The sequence below is a fragment of the Entelurus aequoreus genome, linkage group LG16, assembly GCF_033978785.1.
Source record: "Entelurus aequoreus isolate RoL-2023_Sb linkage group LG16, RoL_Eaeq_v1.1, whole genome shotgun sequence".
NCBI lineage: Eukaryota > Metazoa > Chordata > Actinopteri > Syngnathiformes > Syngnathidae > Entelurus > Entelurus aequoreus.
This window is the reverse complement of record NC_084746.1, coordinates 41,918,483-41,938,988: the sequence shown is the minus strand read 5'-3', so window position 1 is coordinate 41,938,988 and position 20,506 is coordinate 41,918,483. Positions and strand designations below refer to the sequence as shown.

At 39.1% G+C, this 20,506-nt stretch overlaps 2 protein-coding genes across 6 annotated transcripts; both read left to right on the top strand.

Annotated features, from left to right (window-relative positions):
- The first annotated feature begins 242 nt into the window (after nt 1–242).
- On the top strand, nt 243–12,389 carry LOC133630989 (inositol monophosphatase 1-like). 4 transcript variants are annotated; one of them, XM_062022900.1, is made up of 10 exons: nt 243–353; nt 1,932–1,984; nt 2,056–2,121; nt 2,227–2,360; nt 2,433–2,537; nt 2,655–2,700; nt 2,765–2,873; nt 11,708–11,816; nt 11,880–12,031; nt 12,105–12,389. In XM_062022900.1, the coding sequence occupies exons 3-10, from the start codon at nt 2,062–2,064 to the stop codon at nt 12,227–12,229; spliced, it is 840 nt and encodes a 279-aa protein (XP_061878884.1). In that variant the 5' UTR covers nt 243–353; nt 1,932–1,984; nt 2,056–2,061; the 3' UTR covers nt 12,230–12,389. The 4 variants fall into 4 exon arrangements, 3 of the variants coding, with proteins under 3 accessions (XP_061878884.1, XP_061878883.1, XP_061878882.1); XR_009821384.1 differs by having other exon boundaries at nt 347–2,121; nt 12,105–12,287; nt 12,336–12,385; XM_062022899.1 differs by having other exon boundaries at nt 347–2,121; nt 2,227–2,310; nt 2,416–2,537.
- Nucleotides 12,390–13,446: 1,057 nt separating this feature from the next.
- Nucleotides 13,447–19,154, top strand: impa1 (inositol monophosphatase 1). 2 transcript variants are annotated; one of them, XR_009821383.1, is made up of 10 exons: nt 13,447–13,585; nt 15,298–15,373; nt 15,450–15,589; nt 15,649–15,753; nt 15,836–15,881; nt 15,939–16,047; nt 16,132–16,240; nt 16,319–16,470; nt 16,538–16,745; nt 19,081–19,154. XR_009821383.1 is itself a non-coding variant. In XM_062022895.1 (9 exons), exons 2-9 carry the CDS (start codon nt 15,311–15,313, stop codon nt 16,660–16,662), a joined length of 849 nt encoding a protein of 282 aa, XP_061878879.1. In that variant the 5' UTR covers nt 13,447–13,585; nt 15,298–15,310; the 3' UTR covers nt 16,663–16,831. The 2 variants fall into 2 exon arrangements, 1 of the variants encoding a protein (XP_061878879.1); XM_062022895.1 differs by lacking the exon at nt 19,081–19,154 and having other exon boundaries at nt 16,538–16,831.
- The last annotated feature ends 1,352 nt before the right edge of the window (nt 19,155–20,506 follow it).

Sequence of the window (20,506 nt, the reverse complement as noted above, 5' to 3'; positions counted from 1 at the left end):
TGCATGTCTTTTCTTTACACAAAACTTGGTAACAGTTTTTTCTAAATTTCTTTCAGGCTGTATTTCAAACTGAAATTTGCGTGCAAACACACCAGTTGGAATGTCCTTACTCATTTTTGTACTGACATATGCGTTGATCTGATCACTGACTGTATAGCAGTTAAGGTAAAAGAGCTCTTACGGGCAAAATAAATTGCAATTTAAGTCCATCCATCCATCCATCCATCTTCTTCCGCTTATCCAAGGTCGGGTTGCAGGGTCAGCAGCCTAAGCAGAGAAGCCCAGACATTCCTCTCCCCAGCCACCTAGTTCAGCTTTTCTCTGGGGATCCTGAGGCGTTCCCAGCCCACCTGGTAGGCATCGTCTTAAGTGTCCACATGTGTCGACATGATTCATGTGATAATTTTTTCGTGATTAATCACATGAGTTAACTCGTTAATATTGACAGCTCTGATATAAAGATACATCTTTGTGTTTTTGTTCATAATTAACATTTCATCTTATCTCATTAGATGCCTTTTTTAGGACCTTAAAAACACAACCGTAATCGGTGAATTGGACACCCCCGCTTGACCTAATCTTACATTTGATCATTTGTAGTGTGAAAAATGTATATTAAATGACAAAATACCAAAATACAGCATTATTTGCTGAAACGATAGTACTTTCATGAACAAGTGAATGCAAGCCATACAGGTCACACTGAGGGTGGCCGTATAAACAACTTTAACACTGGTACAAATATGCGCCACACTGTGAACCCACACCAAACAAGAATGACAAACACATTTCGGGAGAACATCCGCACCGTAACACAACATAAACACAACACAACAAATACCCAGAACCCCTTGCAGCACTAACTCTTCCGGGACGCTCCGAATTCGGAGGTCTCGAGCTTGGCAAGTATGTTCCAGTCTCAATAATAACGGCTAGCCGTTAGTCCTGCTAGTGGGACTCTAAGGAGACAAGTAGAGCTGCATGTTGTGTGGGCGTCCACACCTGTCGCGGCGTCGCCGTTTAATAACAGCAGTGCAGTCTTTTAACGCACGCCTAGGAATTTACGGATGTGAAACGAAGTGACCGGCTGCATCGGCTTTTTGATGTGGCGTAGTCATGGAGATCTGTGTGCATACACATTGGCATCTGGCGTGGGCGTGAGCCTTTCATGGGGACAAGCAGAAGTTGCTTTCTGCCGTGCGCTTGTAAAAGTGTGTGATTTGATATGCAGTGGAGCCTACTTTATATCGCTGAAGACCACCACAATTTAATCATGGCAGCCAAAATTGTGATCGTGATTAAAATTGTATTTATTGGCTCACATTTGTGACACTAGCCAATCACAGCCTAGATTTGTTGTGCTGCCAATTGAGGTCTCTCTAAAAATGAAAAGTAATTCTAATAAATGTTGTATGACCTTATGTTCATTCACTGCAGCTTCACTCAGACGAAAAGGAACTACTTTAAGCGACGGATGAAGACTTTTCCATTTCTACTGTGCATGTGTTTGTGTGTGTGAGAGAGAGATAAGAACAACAGAAGATAAACCAAAATACAAAGCAGTCATTCTCAGTAGGGAATGGTTGACATGTTCTTGTCTTTCGTCATGTTGTGAGCAAAGTTGAAGAAATGTTAGTTTAGGTTGATAAATTGTGAAAGAAAGAAAACAGCGGATAACAATGTGCACGAACCCAACAATAGAAAGCAAATATTCACTGAAAGGTCAATTGTTGAAGTATTGGGATGTTCACACACGTTTCCATCGTAATTAAATGTCAGCCATGACTTGGGCCAAGATGGTGAAGACATGAGGATTGGCGAATGACTGATGAAAACGTGATGGGGAGGAGCTATTGAGTCCATGCTGCACTCCTATTGGTTGGTCATGTTTCAGTAGCTGTAAGCTGAGCTCTAATTGGATATTTTTCTAGTAAGAAATACATTGAAGTGATGCTGAGTCCCAAGTCTGCTCTTGAGAAGATAGGTGAGAACTTCATCTTTTAAATACATGTTTTCCTCGTCATGAACTGTTCTTCATGTCAACTTCTCACACAGCTCATCATGGCCGACTGGAGCCACTGTTTGACCTTTGGCCTCTCAGTGGCCAAACAGGCCAGTCAGGTACGACAACCTTTGACACGCAAATCATCATCATCGTCATTCGGCTCATCTTGACTAATAAGTAGGTGGTCGTGATAATTAATGATGCTGGTGTGTTCCAATCAGCTGATCATGGCGGCATTTAAGCAGCAGAAGGAGGTGACGTGTAAAAGTTCTGCTGCTGATTTGGTGACACAAAGTGACATGAAGGTGGAAAAGTTTATTATGTCTGCCATTGCTGACAAATATCCTCACCACAGGTTCTACTTTATTCTTTTTTACTGTCTGCCTCAATCTGGATGTCACGGATCTAAGTTGAGCTTTGACCCCAGGTTCATCGGGGAGGAGTCTGTGGGCATGGGGGAGAACTTGCAGCTGACAGATCATCCCACCTGGATCATTGATCCCATTGATGGAACTGTCAATTTTGTCCACAGGTCAGAAGCTCCGCCCCTTCAATGCGATTGACAGTTCACTGCTGATTATGGCAAAGACGCGGTGATGATGTCGCTCAGATTGGCAACTCAGACTAACGTTTGTCATTCTACTGCCAGCTTTCCGTTTGTGGCCGTCTCCATCGCCTTCTGTGTCAATAAGCAGGTACGCTCACCTGTCAGTCACAGGTCAGAGGTCAGAATAAGACTCATGCGCTTCTCATGGTCAGACGGAGTTTGGTATCGTGTACAGCTGTGTGGACGACAAAGTGTACCATGCTCAGCGAGGAAGAGGAGCCTTTATGAATGGACAAATGCTGCACGTCTCCGGACAGCAAGGTAGCACATGTGTGATGACATCATTGTGTATACCTATTATAACGTTACACACCTATGACTGTTTTTTTATTACGAAATGACACACCTATGACATCATAGTGTATACTTATTACAACATGACACACGGCATCATAGTATATACTTGACACACCTATGACACCATAGTGTGTACTTAATGACATGACGCACCTTTGATATCATAGTGTGTACTTAATGACATGACACACCTATGACATAGAGTATATTTTTAAATGGCACCTATAGTGTATATTTATTATGACATGACACACCTATGACATCATAGTGTGTACTTAATGACATGACACACCTATGATATCATAGTGTGTACTTAATGACATGACACACCTATGACATAGAGTATATTTTTAAATGGCACCTATAGTGTATATTTATTATGACATGACACACCTATGATATCATAGTGTGTACTTAATGACATGACACACCTATGACAGAGTATATTTTTACATGACACCATAGTGTATATTATGACTTGACACACCTATGACATAGTGTATAATTTTAAATGGCACCTATAGTGTATATTTATTATGACATGACACACCTATGATATCATAGTGTGTACTTAATGACATGACACACCTATGAAAGAGTATATTTTTTCATGACACCATAGTGTATATTTATTATGACTTGACACACATATGACATAGTGTATAATTTTAAATGGCACCTATAGTGTATATTTATTATGATATGACACACCTATGACATAGAGTATATTTTTAAATGGCACCTATAGTGTATATTTATTATGACATGACACACTTATGATATCATAGTGTGTACTTAATGACATGACACACCTATGACATAGAGTATATTTTTAAATGGCACCTATAGTGTATATTTATTATGACATGACACACCTATGATATCATAGTGTGTACTTAATGACATGACACACCTATGACATAGTGTGTACTTAATGACATGACACACCTATGACAGAGTATATTTTTACATGACACCATAGTGTATATTTATTATGACTTGACACACGTATGACATAGTGTGTACTTAATGACATGACACACCTATGACATAGTGTATAATTTTAAATGGCACCTATAGTGTATATTTATTATGATATGACACACCTATGATATAGTGTGTACTTAATGAAATGACAGACCTATGACATAGAGTATATTTTTACATGACACCTATAGTGTATATTTATTATGACTTGACACACCGATGACATAGTGTGTACTTAATGACATGACACACGGCATCATAGCATATACTTGACACACCTATGACATCAGTGTGTACTTAATGACATGACGCACCTTTCATATCATAGTGTGTACTTAATGACATGACACACCTATGACATAGAGTATATTTTTAAATGGCACCTATAGTGTATATTTATTATGACTTGACACACCTATGGCATAGTGTGTACTTAATGACATGACACACCTATGATATCATAGTGTGTACTTAATGACATGACACACCTATGACAGAGTATATTTTTACATGACACCATAGTGTATATTATGACTTGACACACCTATGACATAGTGTATAATTTTAAATGGCACCTATAGTGTATATTTATTATGACATGACACACCTATGATATCATAGTGTGTACTTAATGACATGACACACCTATGAAAGAGTATATTTTTTCATGACACCATAGTGTATATTTATTATGACTTGACACACATATGACATAGTGTATAATTTTAAATGGCACCTATAGTGTATATTTATTATGATATGACACACCTATGACATAGAGTATATTTTTAAATGGCACCTATAGTGTATATTTATTATGACATGACACACTTATGATATCATAGTGTGTACTTAATGACATGACACACCTATGACATAGAGTATATTTTTAAATGGCACCTATAGTGTATATTTATTATGACATGACACACCTATGATATCATAGTGTGTACTTAATGACATGACACACCTATGACATAGTGTGTACTTAATGACATGACACACCTATGACAGAGTATATTTTTACATGACACCATAGTGTATATTTATTATGTCTTACACACGTATGACATAGTGTGTACTTAATGACATGACACACCTATGACATAGTGTATATTTTTAAATGGCACCTATAGTGTATATTTATTATGATATGACACACCTATGATATCATAGTGTGTACTTAATGACATGACAGACCTATGACATAGAGTATATTTTTACATGACACCTATAGTGTATATTTATTATGACTTGACACACAGATGACATAGTGTGTACTTAATGACATGACACACGGCATCATAGCATATACTTGACACACCTATGACATCATAGTGTGTACTTAATGACATGACGCACCTTTCATATCATAGTGTGTACTTAATGACATGACACACCTATGACATAGAGTATATTCTTAAATGGCACCTATAGTGTATATTTATTATGACTTGACACACCTATGACATAGTGTGTACTTAATGACATGACACACCTATGACAGAGTATATTTTTACATGACACCATAGTGTATATTTATTATGTCTTACACACGTATGACATAGTGTGTAATTAATGACATGACACACCTATGACATAGTGTATATTTTTAAATGGCACCTATAGTGTATATTTATTATGATATGACACACCTATGATATCATAGTGTGTACTTAATGACATGACAGACCTATGACATAGAGTTTAACATACTGAGTCATGCAGGTCCGATGCTCTTTTCTGGACTGGAACATATTTTGTACTGGACGCTGGAACTGTTTTGGACTTGTTATTTTTACTCATTTATGCTGCTATTTTTGCGTTTGTGTGTCTGGAGTGAGTGTGTATATACCGGTATGAATGTGGCTGTGCTGTGTGAGTATGCGTGTGTAATGTGCACCGTGGAGTTATGCTCCTCGTATGGAAATATGAACACTAACGTCAATCTACACAGGAGATGTCATTCGGTGGTCGTGAGGGTGTGGAAGAATCCGATAGGGTATACCGTGGACGGTGCGGGATTGGGGACTTATGGGCATGGACATGGACACTGGATCCAAGTAATCAGGCTAAGGGGGGACTGCAGCCTGGGAAGGTATGAGTGGCACAACTACAGTACATCCATGTTAACCACCATGATGCCATCCTACAACCACAAATACTATGCCTATACTATATCAATCATTATATTTATATACTATACTATGACGTCATGCTATTTCTATATGACAACTATGATCATGTTTAGCTTTGGGAATATAACATCAGCATATTTATTATGTCATGAGTTTAGCATTGGGAATATAACATCAGCATATTTATTATGTCATGAGTTTAGCATTGAGAATATAACATCAGCATATTTATTATGTCATGAGTTTAGCATTGGGAATATAACATCAGCATATGTATTATGTCATGAGTTTAGCATTGGGAATATAACATCAGCATATTTATTATGTCATGAGTTTAGCATTGGGAATATAACATCAGCATATTTATTATGTCATGAGTTTAGCATTGGGAATATAACATCAGCATATTTATTATGTCATGAGTTTAGCATTGGGAATATAACATCAGCCTATTCAGTATGTCATGAGTTTAGCATTGGGAATATAACATCAGCATATTTATTATGTCATGAGTTTAGCATTGGGAATATAACATCAGCATATTTATTATGTCATGAGTTTAGCATTGGGAATACAACATCAGCATATTTATTATGTCATGAGTATATTTATTATATTATGAGCATATCAATTATTCTATTACTGTGCACTGGCAATATAACATCAACCCATAATGGCTGAGACAACTGAAAATCATCCGTCAGGATCTGAATATATAGATTACAAATTGCATGACTTTGAATGTCAAGTTGACCCAGATAAACATCTGTTCAACTCAATTAATTCCTTGTGTGATTACTATACAGAGGAACAGCTTAATGATAGTGTTAGTCTAGACAATAACTTTTCTCTAATACACTTCAACTGTAGAAGCGCATATGCAAATTTTAATAAAATCAAAGAGTATCTGAGTAACTTGAAAAGTAAATTCAAAATAATAGCTCTGACAGAAACATGGATAGATGAGGAGAGAGGTATCGACTTCTCCATCGATAATTATGAGCTGCATCACAGTAATAGAATAAATAAAAGGGGAGGGGGCGTGGCCCTGCTTGTCCACCGTGACTTGAAATGCAAAGCAGTAGAACGTATGACGATGGTTATTGATGATTTGCTTGAATGTATAACTGTGGAGATTGAGATGGAAAGGAAGAGAAATGTCATCGTTACGTGTGTATATAGGGCACCGAAGTCCAGAGTAGATGAATTTAATGATAAACTTGAAGAAATACTGTGCCATCTAAATGAAAAGAAAACATATGTCATGTGTGGGGATCTAAATATTGATTTGCTGAGCGCTCCTAGAAATACATCAACAAGCGAATATCTAGAGATACTGTATAGTAAAGGATTATATCCGTTGATCACCAAACCAAGTCGAATAACAACAACGTGCGCCACACTGATTGATCATATCTTTATAAATGTTGTAGAAAAAAACAAAATCAAGAGTGGATTGGTAGTTAATGATATCAGCGACCATCTACCTGTATTTTTTACTTATGAGTGCCAAATCAATGAGGGGGACTGTCAAGTCAACAGGGAGAGAGAAGAAACAGCCCACAAATATGTAAGGAAAAGATTAAGAACCGAAGCGACAATTGACATGTTTAGAAGCGACCTTCTTGAAAGGGATTGGATGGAGGTATATGTAGGAGAGGTAAATGATGCATATGAAGCTTTTTTAAATATATATTTATCACTGTATGAAAAACATTGCCCAAATATGCTATATAAACAAAAGGACAATTACAGTGAAACTCCTTGGATCACAAGGGGACTACAGAATGCATGTAAAAAGAAAAATAGACTTTACAAGGTATTTTTAAAATCTAGGACAAATGCAGCAGAAATTAAATATAAGGTTTATAAAAACAGGTTGACAACAATAATGAGACAAGCCAAAAAAGACTATTATAGTAACTTGTTAGAAAAAAATAAAGCCAATATCAAAGGAACATGGAACATATTGAAAAAGGTGATGGGAAGCACACCGGGACCTATCAGCCCGCCAAACCACTTTGTAAAAGAAGAAAAGATAATAAAAAATATGGACGAAGTGGCAAATGAGTTTAACTCATTTTTTGTAAACGTAGGTCCAAAACTAGCAGAAAATATAGAAAAACATGATGATGGGTCATTTCAGAATGGGTTGGGAGGTGGAGGCAGAGTACTTAAGTCAATGTTTTTGGGAGAAGTCAGTGAAAATGAAATTATAACAATTGTAAATAAATTAAAGAACAAAACATCAACAGACGATGATGGGTTAGATATGATAATTGTAAAAAAGACAATTGACTGCATCATTGAGCCTCTCTGCTATATCTTCAATCTCTCTTTCAATACAGGGACCTTCCCAGATAGAATGAAGGTAGCAAAGGTTATTCCACTCTTTAAAGATGGGGATAAGCACATGTTTACTAATTACAGACCGGTATCACTTCTGTCCCAATTCTCTAAGGTGCTTGAAAAAATATTTGTACAAAAATTAGACCATTTTATTGAAAAAAACAAGTTGTTGAGCGAGAGCCAGTATGGATTTCGTTCAAACAGATCTACTGCCTCTGCTGTGATGAACATAATTGAGGACATAACAACAGCCACCGATAGTAAGAAATACACAGTAGGGGTGTTTATAGACCTTAAGAAAGCGTTTGACACAATCGATCACTCTATCCTTTTATCCAAATTACATTCATACGGGGTGAGAGGAATAGTTTTAGATTGGTTAAATAGCTACTTGAATAACAGACAACAATATGTACAATATGCTGCTAATACATCTGAAAATATGAGTATTAAGTGTGGAATTCCACAAGGGTCTGTTCTGGGACCGAAACTATTTATTTTATACATAAATGATATCTGTGATGTGTCAAAATTACTCAATTTTGTATTATTTGCTGACGATACCAACTTTTACAGCTCTGGACATGACTTAAATGAATTACTAAAGAGTATGGAACAGGAAATGGTCAAACTCAAAAAATGGTTTGACGTTAACAAATTATCATTGAATTTGAAAAAAACTAAGTTCATGATTTTTAGTAAGAGAAAAAAGCCTGAAAATATTGTACTGTCAATAGCTGGAACAAGCATTGAAAAAGTCTCTGAGATTAGATTTTTGGGAGTGATTTTAGATGATAATATTAGTTGGAAATCGCATATCTCACATGTTAGAAAAAAGATGGCTAAAAGTATATTTATATTAAATAAGGTAAAAGATGTATTAGATTATAAAGCAATGCGTACACTGTATTGTGCACTTGTACTGCCTTATATCAATTATTGTGTGGAAATATGGGGTAGTACATATAAGAGTAACACAAAGCCACTGTACCTCCTTCAGAAGAGAGCGATCAGAATCATACACAAAACAGGTTATAGAGAGCACACAAATGGATTATTTATTAGCTCAGGACTTTACAAATTTTATGAACTAGTTGAGCAGCAGACATTATTGGTTATGTTCAGGGCTAGTAGTCAAGAGCTACCAACAAATCTACAAAAAAATTTCACTTTAATAGAAAAAGAAGGAAGAAGGAAAGGGCACTTTAAGCATCAGCTTGCACGAACAACATCAAAACAAATGTGTACATCAGTGGTGGGAGTAAAACTCTGGAACTCTCTCCATAATGAAATAAAGCAATGTAAAAACACATTTCAATTAAAAAAAGTCTTTAAAAACAGAACTATGATGTTATATGAGCACTGACAAAAGGGACGCAAAGGGAAAAATAAGGGGAAAAAAAATAAAAATAAAAAATAAAAATAATAATAAACACACAAAAAAAACAACGCTTACATTATCCTACATGACTGTAGGTATTGTATAGTCTAGCTTTCCTTTCCTTTTTTTTTTTTTTTCTTTATCGACATGCACTATGGATCCTTGGTTGAATGATCACATTGTTCTTAGCTTTGTTTGGTTTGAATGATACCTTGTTATGATAGCCTTGTTCTATTCAGTTTTGTTTGGTTTGAATGATTACCTTATTCTTTTTCAGTTTGTTTGGTTTGGATGATTGCCTTGTTCTTTTTCAGTTTGTTTGGTTTGAGTGATTGCCTTATTTTTTCAGTTTTTGTTTTGTTTATTTATTTTTTGTTCAACTTATCTTGCTTGTTTATTCTTTTCATTGATTGTTTGTTCTATTAATTTCTATGAGTGTGTGCACTGGGTAGGGGTACAAACTTGTAGTTTTTAGGCAACAATAACTTTTCTTGTCAACTGGGTCATACATGTCCTGTAGCCTTTTTTACTACTCTAGAGTCTACGCCCCTGGTGGGTGGGTGCGTGTGGGTGTGGGTGCCTGTGTGTGGATATGTGATATATTGTTTTGTATTGATTTGTTGCATTGGATGTTCTAATGCACTACCGGCAAAGAAATACCAAGAAAATGTTTCTTTTGTGCGAAGGGGCAGGAAATATAAGATTTTCTTCATCCTGTTCCTTTTCGACATGGCTGTGTATTGAATGCAGTAAGGTATGTGAGATTGTTGAAATGTTGTTGAAATGTACACATCCAAGTACGAAATAAATAAATAATTGAATTGAAAAATAATTGAATTGAATTGAGTATATTTTTACATGACACCTATAGTGTATATTTATTATGACTTGACACACCTATGACGTAGTGTGTACTTAATGACATGACACACCTATAACAGAGTATATTTTTAAATGGCACCTATGGTGTGTATTTATTATGACATGACACACCTATGATATCACAGTATGTACTTAATTACATGACACACCTATGACATAGTGTATTATTTGACATGACACCAATGACGTCATATTGTATATTTATTATGAGATGGGACACCTATGATATCATAGTGTATACTTATGAAATGACCACACACCTATGACATCATAGGCAAGGCAAAGCAAGGAAATGTTATTGATAGAGCACAATTCGTACACAAGGCAATACAAAGTGCTTTACAGAAAATTAAAAGAAGGAAAAATAATTAAAATCAAATCAGAAGATGCAATCATCATAAAAACAATCATAATAAATAAACTTAATCAAAGCTGTAGATAAATATTTTTAGCTGTCATAAGCACAATTAAAGTGGTTTCAGGCTGGATTTGAACATTGCCGACGTTGAGGGCCGTCTCACATCACGTCCATATGCTATCATTTATGTACACCTTCCCCTAACTGCTGGTTTGGGTCTAACAGACATGTCGAAGAAAACACAGAAATTATCTGATAAAGCAGCATCGATAATATTCACATTTGAAATAGTAAGACCCTTGGTAATGATCAAATCCAGAGTGTGGCCTCTGCTGTGGGTGGGCTCGTTTACATGCTGAGTTCGACCAAACATTTCATGGACAGCACTGAGTACTTTAGCATGCCTGTCATTGGCTACATCTACACATGCACATGTAAGTCCCCTCTGATGATCGAACAGTCAAAGTCAGTGCACATAACTGAAAGTAATTCCATGAAATCATCAATAAATACATTTTAATGATGTGGTGGTTTGTAGATAGTGATATAAAGTATGGATGATTGTTTTATCCTTTTTTGAATGACACATTCTCAAATCATAGTGTGTACTTATTCTTAAATGACCACACGCCTATGACATCATTGTGTGTACTTTATGAAATGATCACACACACATATATGATATAGAGTATTGTCTATTCAGATGTGAGCAGATGTGTGGTGGTGACGGAGATCGGGGCGGAGCGCGATGACGTTGCTCTGTCCACAATGACGTCCAACATCTTCAGACTGCTGAAGCTTCCTGTGCACGGGTGAGAACAGACAACACCCCCGTGGTTGTGGTCCTGGTTGTGAGCACGTTGGCGTGTTTGCAGAGTGCGAGCGTTAGGCACGGCGGCAGTGGATATGTGTCAGGTGGCGACTGGTGGCGCTGACGTCTACTATCACATTGGGATGCACTGCTGGGACATCGCTGCCTCTGCTATTATCGTCCAGGAAGCTGGAGGCGTTGTCATGGATACTGATGGTAAGTGGGCGCTCGGCTAGTATGTCAGCTACGTGCGTCTGTGTCCGCCTCCATGATGTTCCTGTCTTATCAGGCTCAGAGTTCGACATGATGTCACGCCGAGTCATCGCAGCGAGCTCGTCTACTGTGGCCAATCGTATTGCTCGGGTGATTAGCGCATTTCCCTGTTGCCGTGACGACGCCAAGCCAAGCACATGACGTCCGTGTCGGCGGGATTGACGGCCATCTGTCAGTCATGCATGCGGTCAACCACCAATCATAGCTGCTGGGTGGTCGAGCATACAAATGGCAATCTGTAAAGTCAATTTCTCTCTTTTGGTGTCTATGTATGGGTCAAAACAATCATAAATAAACTCGATCCATTCATCACTTTGACTTTTTATGACATCGCTGCTGGATTATACAATTCCATCCATCCATTTACTACCGCTTGTCCCTCTTGGGGTCACGGGGCTGCAGGGCTAGAGCCTATCCCAGCTGCACTTGTCCCCACCTCATCGCAGGGCCAACACAGACTGATTTGATGAATATATTATTATATTAATTAGAGATGTCCGATATTCTGATATTGTCCAACTTAATTACCGATTCCGATATCAACCGATAGCGATATATACAGTCGTGGAATTAACACATTATTATGCCTAATTTTGTTGTGATGCCCCGCTGGATGCATTAAACAATTTAACAAGGTTTTCCAAAATAAATCAACTCAAGTTATGGAAAAAAATGTCAACATGGCACTGCCATATTTATTATTAAAGTCACAAAGTGCATTTTTTTTTTTTAGCATGCCTCAAAACAGCAGCTTGGAATTTGGGACATGCTCTCCCTGAGAGAGCATGAGGAGGTTGAGGTGGGTATTTGTTCTGTTGTGTTTATGTTGTGTTACGGTGCGGATGTTCTCCCGAAATGTGTTTTTCATTCTTGTTTATTGTGGGTTCACAGTGTGGCGCATATTTGTAACAGTGTCAAAGTTGTTTATACGTCCACCCTCAGTGTGACCTGTATGGCTGTTGACAAAGTATACAATGCATTCGCTTGTGTGTGAAAAGCCATAGATATTATGTGATTGGGCCGGCACGCAAAGGCAGTGCCTTTAAGGTTTATTGGTGCTCTGTATTTCTCCCTACGTCCGTGTACACAGCGGCGTTTAATAAAGTCATAAATTGTACTTTTTGAAACTGATACCGATAACTTTGAAACCGATACCGATAATTTCCGATATTACATTTTAAAGCATTTATCGGCCGATATTATCGGACATCTATAATATTAATAATACGTCAATTTAATGGTCGTTGACTTTTTCACAATTCCATCCATTCCAAAAAAAATAAACTTTTTTGTACTTTTACTAAATTCCTGATATGAATTAATCGTATTGATTGACCAGCGTGTCAAGTATGCCAATCTATCAGTGACCAGCAGAGGGCAGCAGCGCAGGCTGTAAGAAAAGTGAGCAAGACAAAACCCGGAAGTGAGCAGAGCTACTGATCCGCAACATCAAGTAAGACAAGTCTAGTCGCTACACCTTGACAAAAGGTGTTCAAGGTACGTTTTTTTAAAAAACGTTATTCTTATATAAAGGCTTTGTTTCCACTCCATGTTCAATTTCAAATGAATACGTGTACGGTGTTTGGGTTTACCGTTTGGACAAATTCATGTTTATGTTCCATGTCATATTTACGCTTACAAGACTTGATGAAGATGTACGAACTAAAGTACTTTGATAAAAATAACATTATATACCTTTTAAAAAACAGCTGTGCCTCTAAGCGTTGGGTTCTGGTCACTGCAGCGGATAGGATAGGACAGGATAGGACTTTATTGTCATTGCACAAGTACAACGAAACTATGTTTTCAGCACAAACCCGTTCAAGATTAGACAAACAGTGCACAGGGTTACAAAACAGGAACGCTGATGGGTCGCCAAAGGTGCCCCGTAAAATGTAAGAAAAAGGTAAAACGCTGGGGAAGAAGATGAGTAAAAAAATACAATCTAGACTTGGCTAAACATGTTACATCTAATCAAGACAACTCGCAACAGAAGGGCGGGCAGTTGGGTCCCTGGAGGGCGACTTCTGCTATGAAGTGCTGCCAGCCGTCCATCACCCCGAGGGGAAACAAGCGGTGGTGAAGGCGTGGGGTGGGTGAGGGTGTGTGTGTGTGTGTGTGTGTGTGTGTGTGTGTGTGTGTGTGTGTGTGTGTGTGTGTGTGTGTGTGTGTGTGTGTGTGTGTGTGTGTGTGTGTGTGTGTGTGTGTGTGCCCATTAGTGATGGGTCCGGCAACACCGATGCATCGGCGCATGCGTCGAGCTCATAGAGCAAAACCCTGTGTCGGTGCGCGTACCGCTTTTAGAAAGTCACATGACCGATCATGAGCTGTTTCGGTCACGTGACCGATACGCAAACTGTGTCGCACTGACGCCTCCTCTGTGCCCTGTGAGCGGGTCTTTTCTACAGCCGGAGAAATAATAACTAAGAAGAGGAATCGTCTAAAATTTAATACGTTGGAAAAACTGTTTTTTTTCATAAAAATGTGTAAAAAATAAATAAAAGAAAAATTCCCAGTCCACAAGCATCCTCATTCACAACATGTTCTCTTAGATTTCCATGTTATGATACATGTTCACATTATTTATTGACTGTATCTAAAAAAGATAAAAATATATTTTTATTTAGTGAAGACATGAAATAATCCTAAATGAAATACAATGACTTGGTTTATATTATTGTATATACTAAGTCATAAAATCAGTGTCAGTTGAGTCGGTCCATAGGTTGCTTGTAGGGATTTTTAATGTCCAGCAGATGTCAGTATTTAGTGACACAGTATCGACACAGTATCAATACAGTTTTGCAATGTGTCGAAACGCTTCATGACGCCTCATCAACCCATCACTAGTGCCCATTGTCTTGGGTGTGATGATGTAATGTTCATAGGCTGGGGCTGTTCTGCGTGCAAGCAAAAGTTTGACTCCAGGTGTCGTTGAGGAGGGAGGGAGGTCAAAAGCGTCCATCATTGAGGTGTCCTCGCCCCTCGGGGGTGTTTTCAGAACAGCCTGTTCCTGTTGTTCACAGCGTCGAGGCCATTCGAGGGAGTCAAATCGTAGATTAGGATGTTTGTTTTCCGCGAGCAGACATTACAATGACTTGTAATAATTGATAATAATAATAACACAAAACGTTATTTTCCACATGTAGAATATAAGATATTTGCCAATATTATATCATGATATAGCATACTTTCTGTGTGTCCACAAGCTGTCCTTCCAATATGGCCGATGTGTGGCAGAGCGCCATGGACCACGCTGTAGCTGTGGCTAGAAAAGCTGGACAGGTGGGCCTCACAACATTGATGTGTTGGGAAATAATGAGTGTGTAAAAGTGATGATTAGGTGGATGTTATTAATCAGGTGGTGCGGGAAGCTGTGCAAAGCGTTCATAAGAAAGCGGTGATGGTGAAAAGTTCGTCAGTCGATCTGGTGACCGAGACTGACCAGAAGGTGGAGAAGCTCATCATCCAGTCTGTGAAGGAGAAGTTCCCAAAACACAGGTGTGAAGTTAAACATTTCGAGCATCGTCGTATGACGTTTAACCGGTATGTCTTGTCAGCTTCATAGGGGAGGAGTCTGTTGCCGCAGGAGAAGTTTGCACCCTGACTGACAATCCCACCTGGATCATTGACCCCATTGATGGCACCACCAACTTTGTTCACACGTGAACTAAAACTGTGCATCATCTACATCTTTGGACAAGTCTCCCACGTTAAACTTCACGGTGTGTGTCATCTCCTCTGCAGCTATCCTTATGTTGGCGTGTCCATCGGATTCTCCGTCAACAAACAGGTGGGTTTGATCAGAACTCACATCTAGAAAAGTTACTTCACCACACTCGTTCCTCAGGTGGAGTTCGGTGTGGTATACAGTTGTCTCCAAGATCAAATGTTCACTGCACGGCGAGGGAAGGGCGCCTTCTGTAACGGAGAACCTCTACAAGTTTCTAATCAGCAAGGTCTTCCATCCATCCGTCACATGACCTCCTTTATTTAAATACACAACGTGGTGAGCAGGAATGTGACATGTGACTTCCTCTCAGACATCCACCAGGCTCTCATCGCTGCAGAGTTTGGGTCCAACAGAGACGTGCAAACCGTGGAAAAGATCTTCTCCAGCCTTAAGAAAGTTGTCAGCATCCCTGTCCACGGGTACGAGGACCACAGCAGGAGCTTCTCTGATTCGCCTGAGTCATCAAACTCGTGAAAGTGTGCACCTTTTGATTGCAGGGTGCGTGGCGCAGGAAGTGCAGCCATCAACATGTGCCTGGTGGCGTCCGGCTGCGTGGAGGCTTACTACGAGATCGGCATGCACGTGTGGGATATCGCAGCGGGCTCGCTCATCGTCTCTGAGGCCGGCGGCGTCGTCATGGACGTGGAGGGTGAGAGGCGGGTCCACATGACGCCTCTTCGCAGTGCATCGCCCTTCTCACTCTTATTTTTGTTCAGGAGGCCCGCTGGACTTGATGTCCCGCCGAGTTTTGGCAGCCAACAATCAGAAAGTCGCCGAGCGACTCGTCAAAGAAATCGATGCATTCTGTCCGATTAGAGACGACGCGCCGCTCGCAGAGTGAAGATTTGTAGTCACATGACCTGTGTCAAGCAAACTACCAAAACATCCCGAAATATTCACTGGGAGACTTCAAATGAGCAGCAAGTAAGACTTTGCTACTTCCATTTTACGAGCACATTTCACATTAAAAGACTTCATCCACTGACTTTGATCTTTCCATCCACGTAAACCATCACACAAACTCATTCCTTGCCAGAAGCTTTTACTAAACTGCAGATAGTACCAGGTGTCAAGCAAAATAGTGGATTTGTACTAATCATATGCATTAAATAACTATTAAACATAAATTCAAATGAATTCCAGACAGTATTCTAGCAAAGTTCTCCAAGTGACAATAATGACACCACTGTGCTGCTTAGTTACTTACTACCGTCCCATTTCATAGGAGCCAATTATTTCACATTTTCAAAGATACCATCTTTATCCTTCATGATGGTCGCGGTGTTTGAGCGGCTTAGACCACACTTTCTCAACCAGGTTTGATTTGACTTTCTTTTTCTTTGATGCACCGCCATCAGAAGTCTGCCTCAGGCTTGGGAATGAAGTTAACTAAAAATAACTAAAGTGATGTCCTTCCTCACCACACACACATAACTAGTCATTTTTATTTTTGTGCAGTAATAATAATGTATGAGAGTGCGTTGTAACACAAAATGTCATAACACGATGGCCCCCGATAAAGTATGGACTGCCATCTTGTGGCACCGCGAGTCATTATTTAAAGGAAGTACAGTACAGTTGTACCTCATCTTACGAGCGTGCTTGGTTCTTTGATGGAGCTCTTAACTCAAAACACTTGCATCTTGTATTATAACAGCTCCCATTGAAATGAATTGAATTAGTGCTGGCCCCCTGAAAACAGCATTTTAAAAAGAAAAACTAACTTTTATTCAATAGAATGTAATACTAACATCCACAGTAGTTTTATGATGTAATTTAATAATGTACAGTATTTACCTTGGAGAGTAGATTTATACAGTATCTCCTTTCAGCTGCTTCTTCATCAAACACACCAGCAGCAGCTTTTCCATATTTTCATGGATAAATATCTGCCGTTTTGATATTATTTTAACATTATTAATGTATATTATTTTATCATTTACTTCCGCATGCCCCTCTTGGTAGGGGCGTGCTGGGTCTAGTCCCCGCGTCTATCATAGCATCTCGGTGCGCTGCAGCGTATTCTGCAGTGTTGTAAGGCGGCCAGCTGCTGGGGTTGTGTGACCTTGTGTGTCAGTTAGGGCTGCAACAACTAATCGATTAAAATCGATTACCAAAATAGTTGGCGATTAATTTAGTCATCGATTCGTTGGAAGTATGTTATGCGCATGCTTTTTTTTTTTGGGTTATTTTTTTTAGTTTTTTTTTTGTTTTATAGACCTTTATTTATAAACTGCAACATTTACAAACAGCTGAGAAACAATAATCAAAATAAGTACAAAACAGCGCCAGGGCGGCGGTGAGGCTACGTCTCATGAGGTGGCGTAAGCTAGCCAATGATGTGTCATGTGCAGCTCACGTGACGACGGCGTCTCCTTTGCTGGAAAAATTCGAAAAATGGCGCAGGAAAACACTACCGATAGTTTAGCGTAGAAACATCTTGAGGTTATTGCTTCAATGGAGAAAAGTGTACGACCTAAGTCGTCAAAAGTGTGGGAACACTTCACTTTAAAGACTTCAAAGAAGACCGTTTCCTGCAAAATGGCACGGAAGTACAACATTGCTTCTGGAGCACCTGAAGAAGAAAAATATTGGATCCATGGATGAAGGGAGGAACTCACAGTACGTAACTTTTGAAGTCCATAGTGGCAACAAGTATTCATGAGTTCAGCTTTTTTGTGAGTTACTTTAAAGTTATGCCTTTGTTGCAACGCGGGGCTGATAATGTGTCTCCGGCACATTTGACTCCGTCTTGAGAGAGAAAACGCACGGTTACCAATTTCGAAATAAATGTAACGGACAGAAATATCTCAGGTTGGTTTCATAATGGATCAATGTAGCCGGGCCGATAAAGCTATATAAATATATTTAGATTTGAGTGACGCTTTAGTATAACTAAATGTTATGAAGGTGCTGGAATATTTCATGCTATTATTCAGAGGCAGCCTGAAATGAATCCTTTATTATCCACAATAGAAACGTGTACAATATCTGATTCAGTTCTGATGAGTTACATTTCTGTGTTATTGTTGCTGTATGCTGCACCCCCAATGTCCAGAACATGGTGCCAGTATGCTGTTTTTTTCCAATAAAATACTGGAAAGGATAGAAATGGAGTTTGTCTCTTTTATCCGATTATTAATCGAAGTAATAATCGACAGATTAATCGATTATCACATTAATCGTTAGTTGCAGCCCTAGTGTCAGTGTGTCTGTGATCTCCTTTTTTTCCTCTTTTTTTTTCTTCCTCTTTCCTCAGGGGGAGAATCCGCCAGGGCAGTTGCTGGATTTTCCATCTCCATTGTTGGGGTCCCTACGGGTGAGGTGGGTGGTTCCTGTGGCCCTGTGCTCGGCGGTCCTGTGGCGGCCGAGTTGGGTGGGGCAGCCTGGGGTAGTGGCCCGCCGTGTTCTCCTGGGAGGGATTGGGCGCGTGGGGGCCCGGTTGCTGGCAGGGCGCACCGTCTTTCTGCCCGCGTGGGGTGTGATCTCTCACTGGCTTGAGGGCTGTCTGTCCCCTGCTTCTACCGGGCCTTGTCCTCTGTTGGGCACCTCAGTCTACAGTCTGTCGCTGGCCTGAATATATTGTACGTACACACTCACAATTATTCATACATATATACATACATACATATACAAATACAGTACATAGATACACACTCACGGTACATACATCCACTTGCTCGTTCATAATACAAACATACATATACACATACTGTACATACACAAGCACATATAGACTCACGCATATAATCACGTTTCATCAAACGTATATTAACGTTGTTCCCTTAGGGCGGGGGTCGGCAACCCGCGGCTCTAGAGCCGCATGCGGCTCTTTAGCGCCGCCCTAGTGGCTCTCTGGAGATTTTTCAAAAATGTATGAAGAATGGAAAAAGATGAGGGGGAAAAAAATATATTTTTTTGTTTTAGTACGGTTTCTGTAGGAGGGCAAACATGACACAAACCTCCCTAATTGTTATAAATCACACTGTTTATATTAAACATGCTTCACTGATTCGAGTATTTGGCGAGCGCCGTTTTGTCCTACTAATTTTGGCGGTCCTTGAACTCACCGTATAGTTTGTTTACATGTATAACTTTCTCCGACTTTCTACAACGTGTTTTATGCCACTTCTTTTTCTGTCTCATTTTGTCCACCACACTTTTAACGTTGTGCATGAGTTTTGTTGATGTTATTGACTTGTGTGGAGTGCTAATCAGACATTTGGTCACTGCATGACTGCAAGCTAATCGATGCTAACATGCTATTTAGGCTAGCGATATGTACATATTACATCATTATGCCTCATTTGTAGGTATATTTGAGGTAATATAGTTTCCTTTAAGTCCTCTTAATTAAATGTATATCTCATGACACATGTAATATGGCTTTTATTTTTTTGCGGCTCCAGACAGATTTGTATTTGTATTTTGGGTTGCCGTCCCCTGCCCTAGGGAAACCGGGTAAACCACAGCACACTGAAAAAGCGTAACTATTTTTACTATAACAATCTACAAGGTTAGTAAAGTTCGCTTCTCTTTCTTTCCCTCCATTCATAAGTTTGTTTTGTAATTCAAGTTATTACATATATGTATTGTTGCATTTGAAACTATTGTAATGTTTATAATAGAGGTAATTATTATCAATAGTGCTATTTTTATTGCTCCATTAAAAAAAATACAGTATT

Excerpts from the sequence above, each read along its gene's own strand:
- LOC133630989 (XM_062022898.1), top strand. The coding sequence starts at position 2,023 with ATGAACTGTTCTTCATGTCAACTTCTCACACAGCTCATCATGGCCGAC. Across the intron at positions 2,701-2,764 it reads CCTTCTGTGTCAATAAGCAG|ACGGAGTTTGGTATCGTGTA; the intron begins GTACGCTCACCT and ends TCTCATGGTCAG. Across the intron at positions 11,817-11,879 it reads CTGAAGCTTCCTGTGCACGG|AGTGCGAGCGTTAGGCACGG; the intron begins GTGAGAACAGAC and ends GCGTGTTTGCAG.
- impa1 (XM_062022895.1), top strand. The coding sequence starts at position 15,311 with ATGGCCGATGTGTGGCAGAGCGCCATGGACCACGCTGTAGCTGTGGCT. Across the intron at positions 16,048-16,131 it reads ACAAGTTTCTAATCAGCAAG|ACATCCACCAGGCTCTCATC; the intron begins GTCTTCCATCCA and ends ACTTCCTCTCAG. Across the intron at positions 16,471-16,537 it reads CGTCGTCATGGACGTGGAGG|GAGGCCCGCTGGACTTGATG; the intron begins GTGAGAGGCGGG and ends ATTTTTGTTCAG.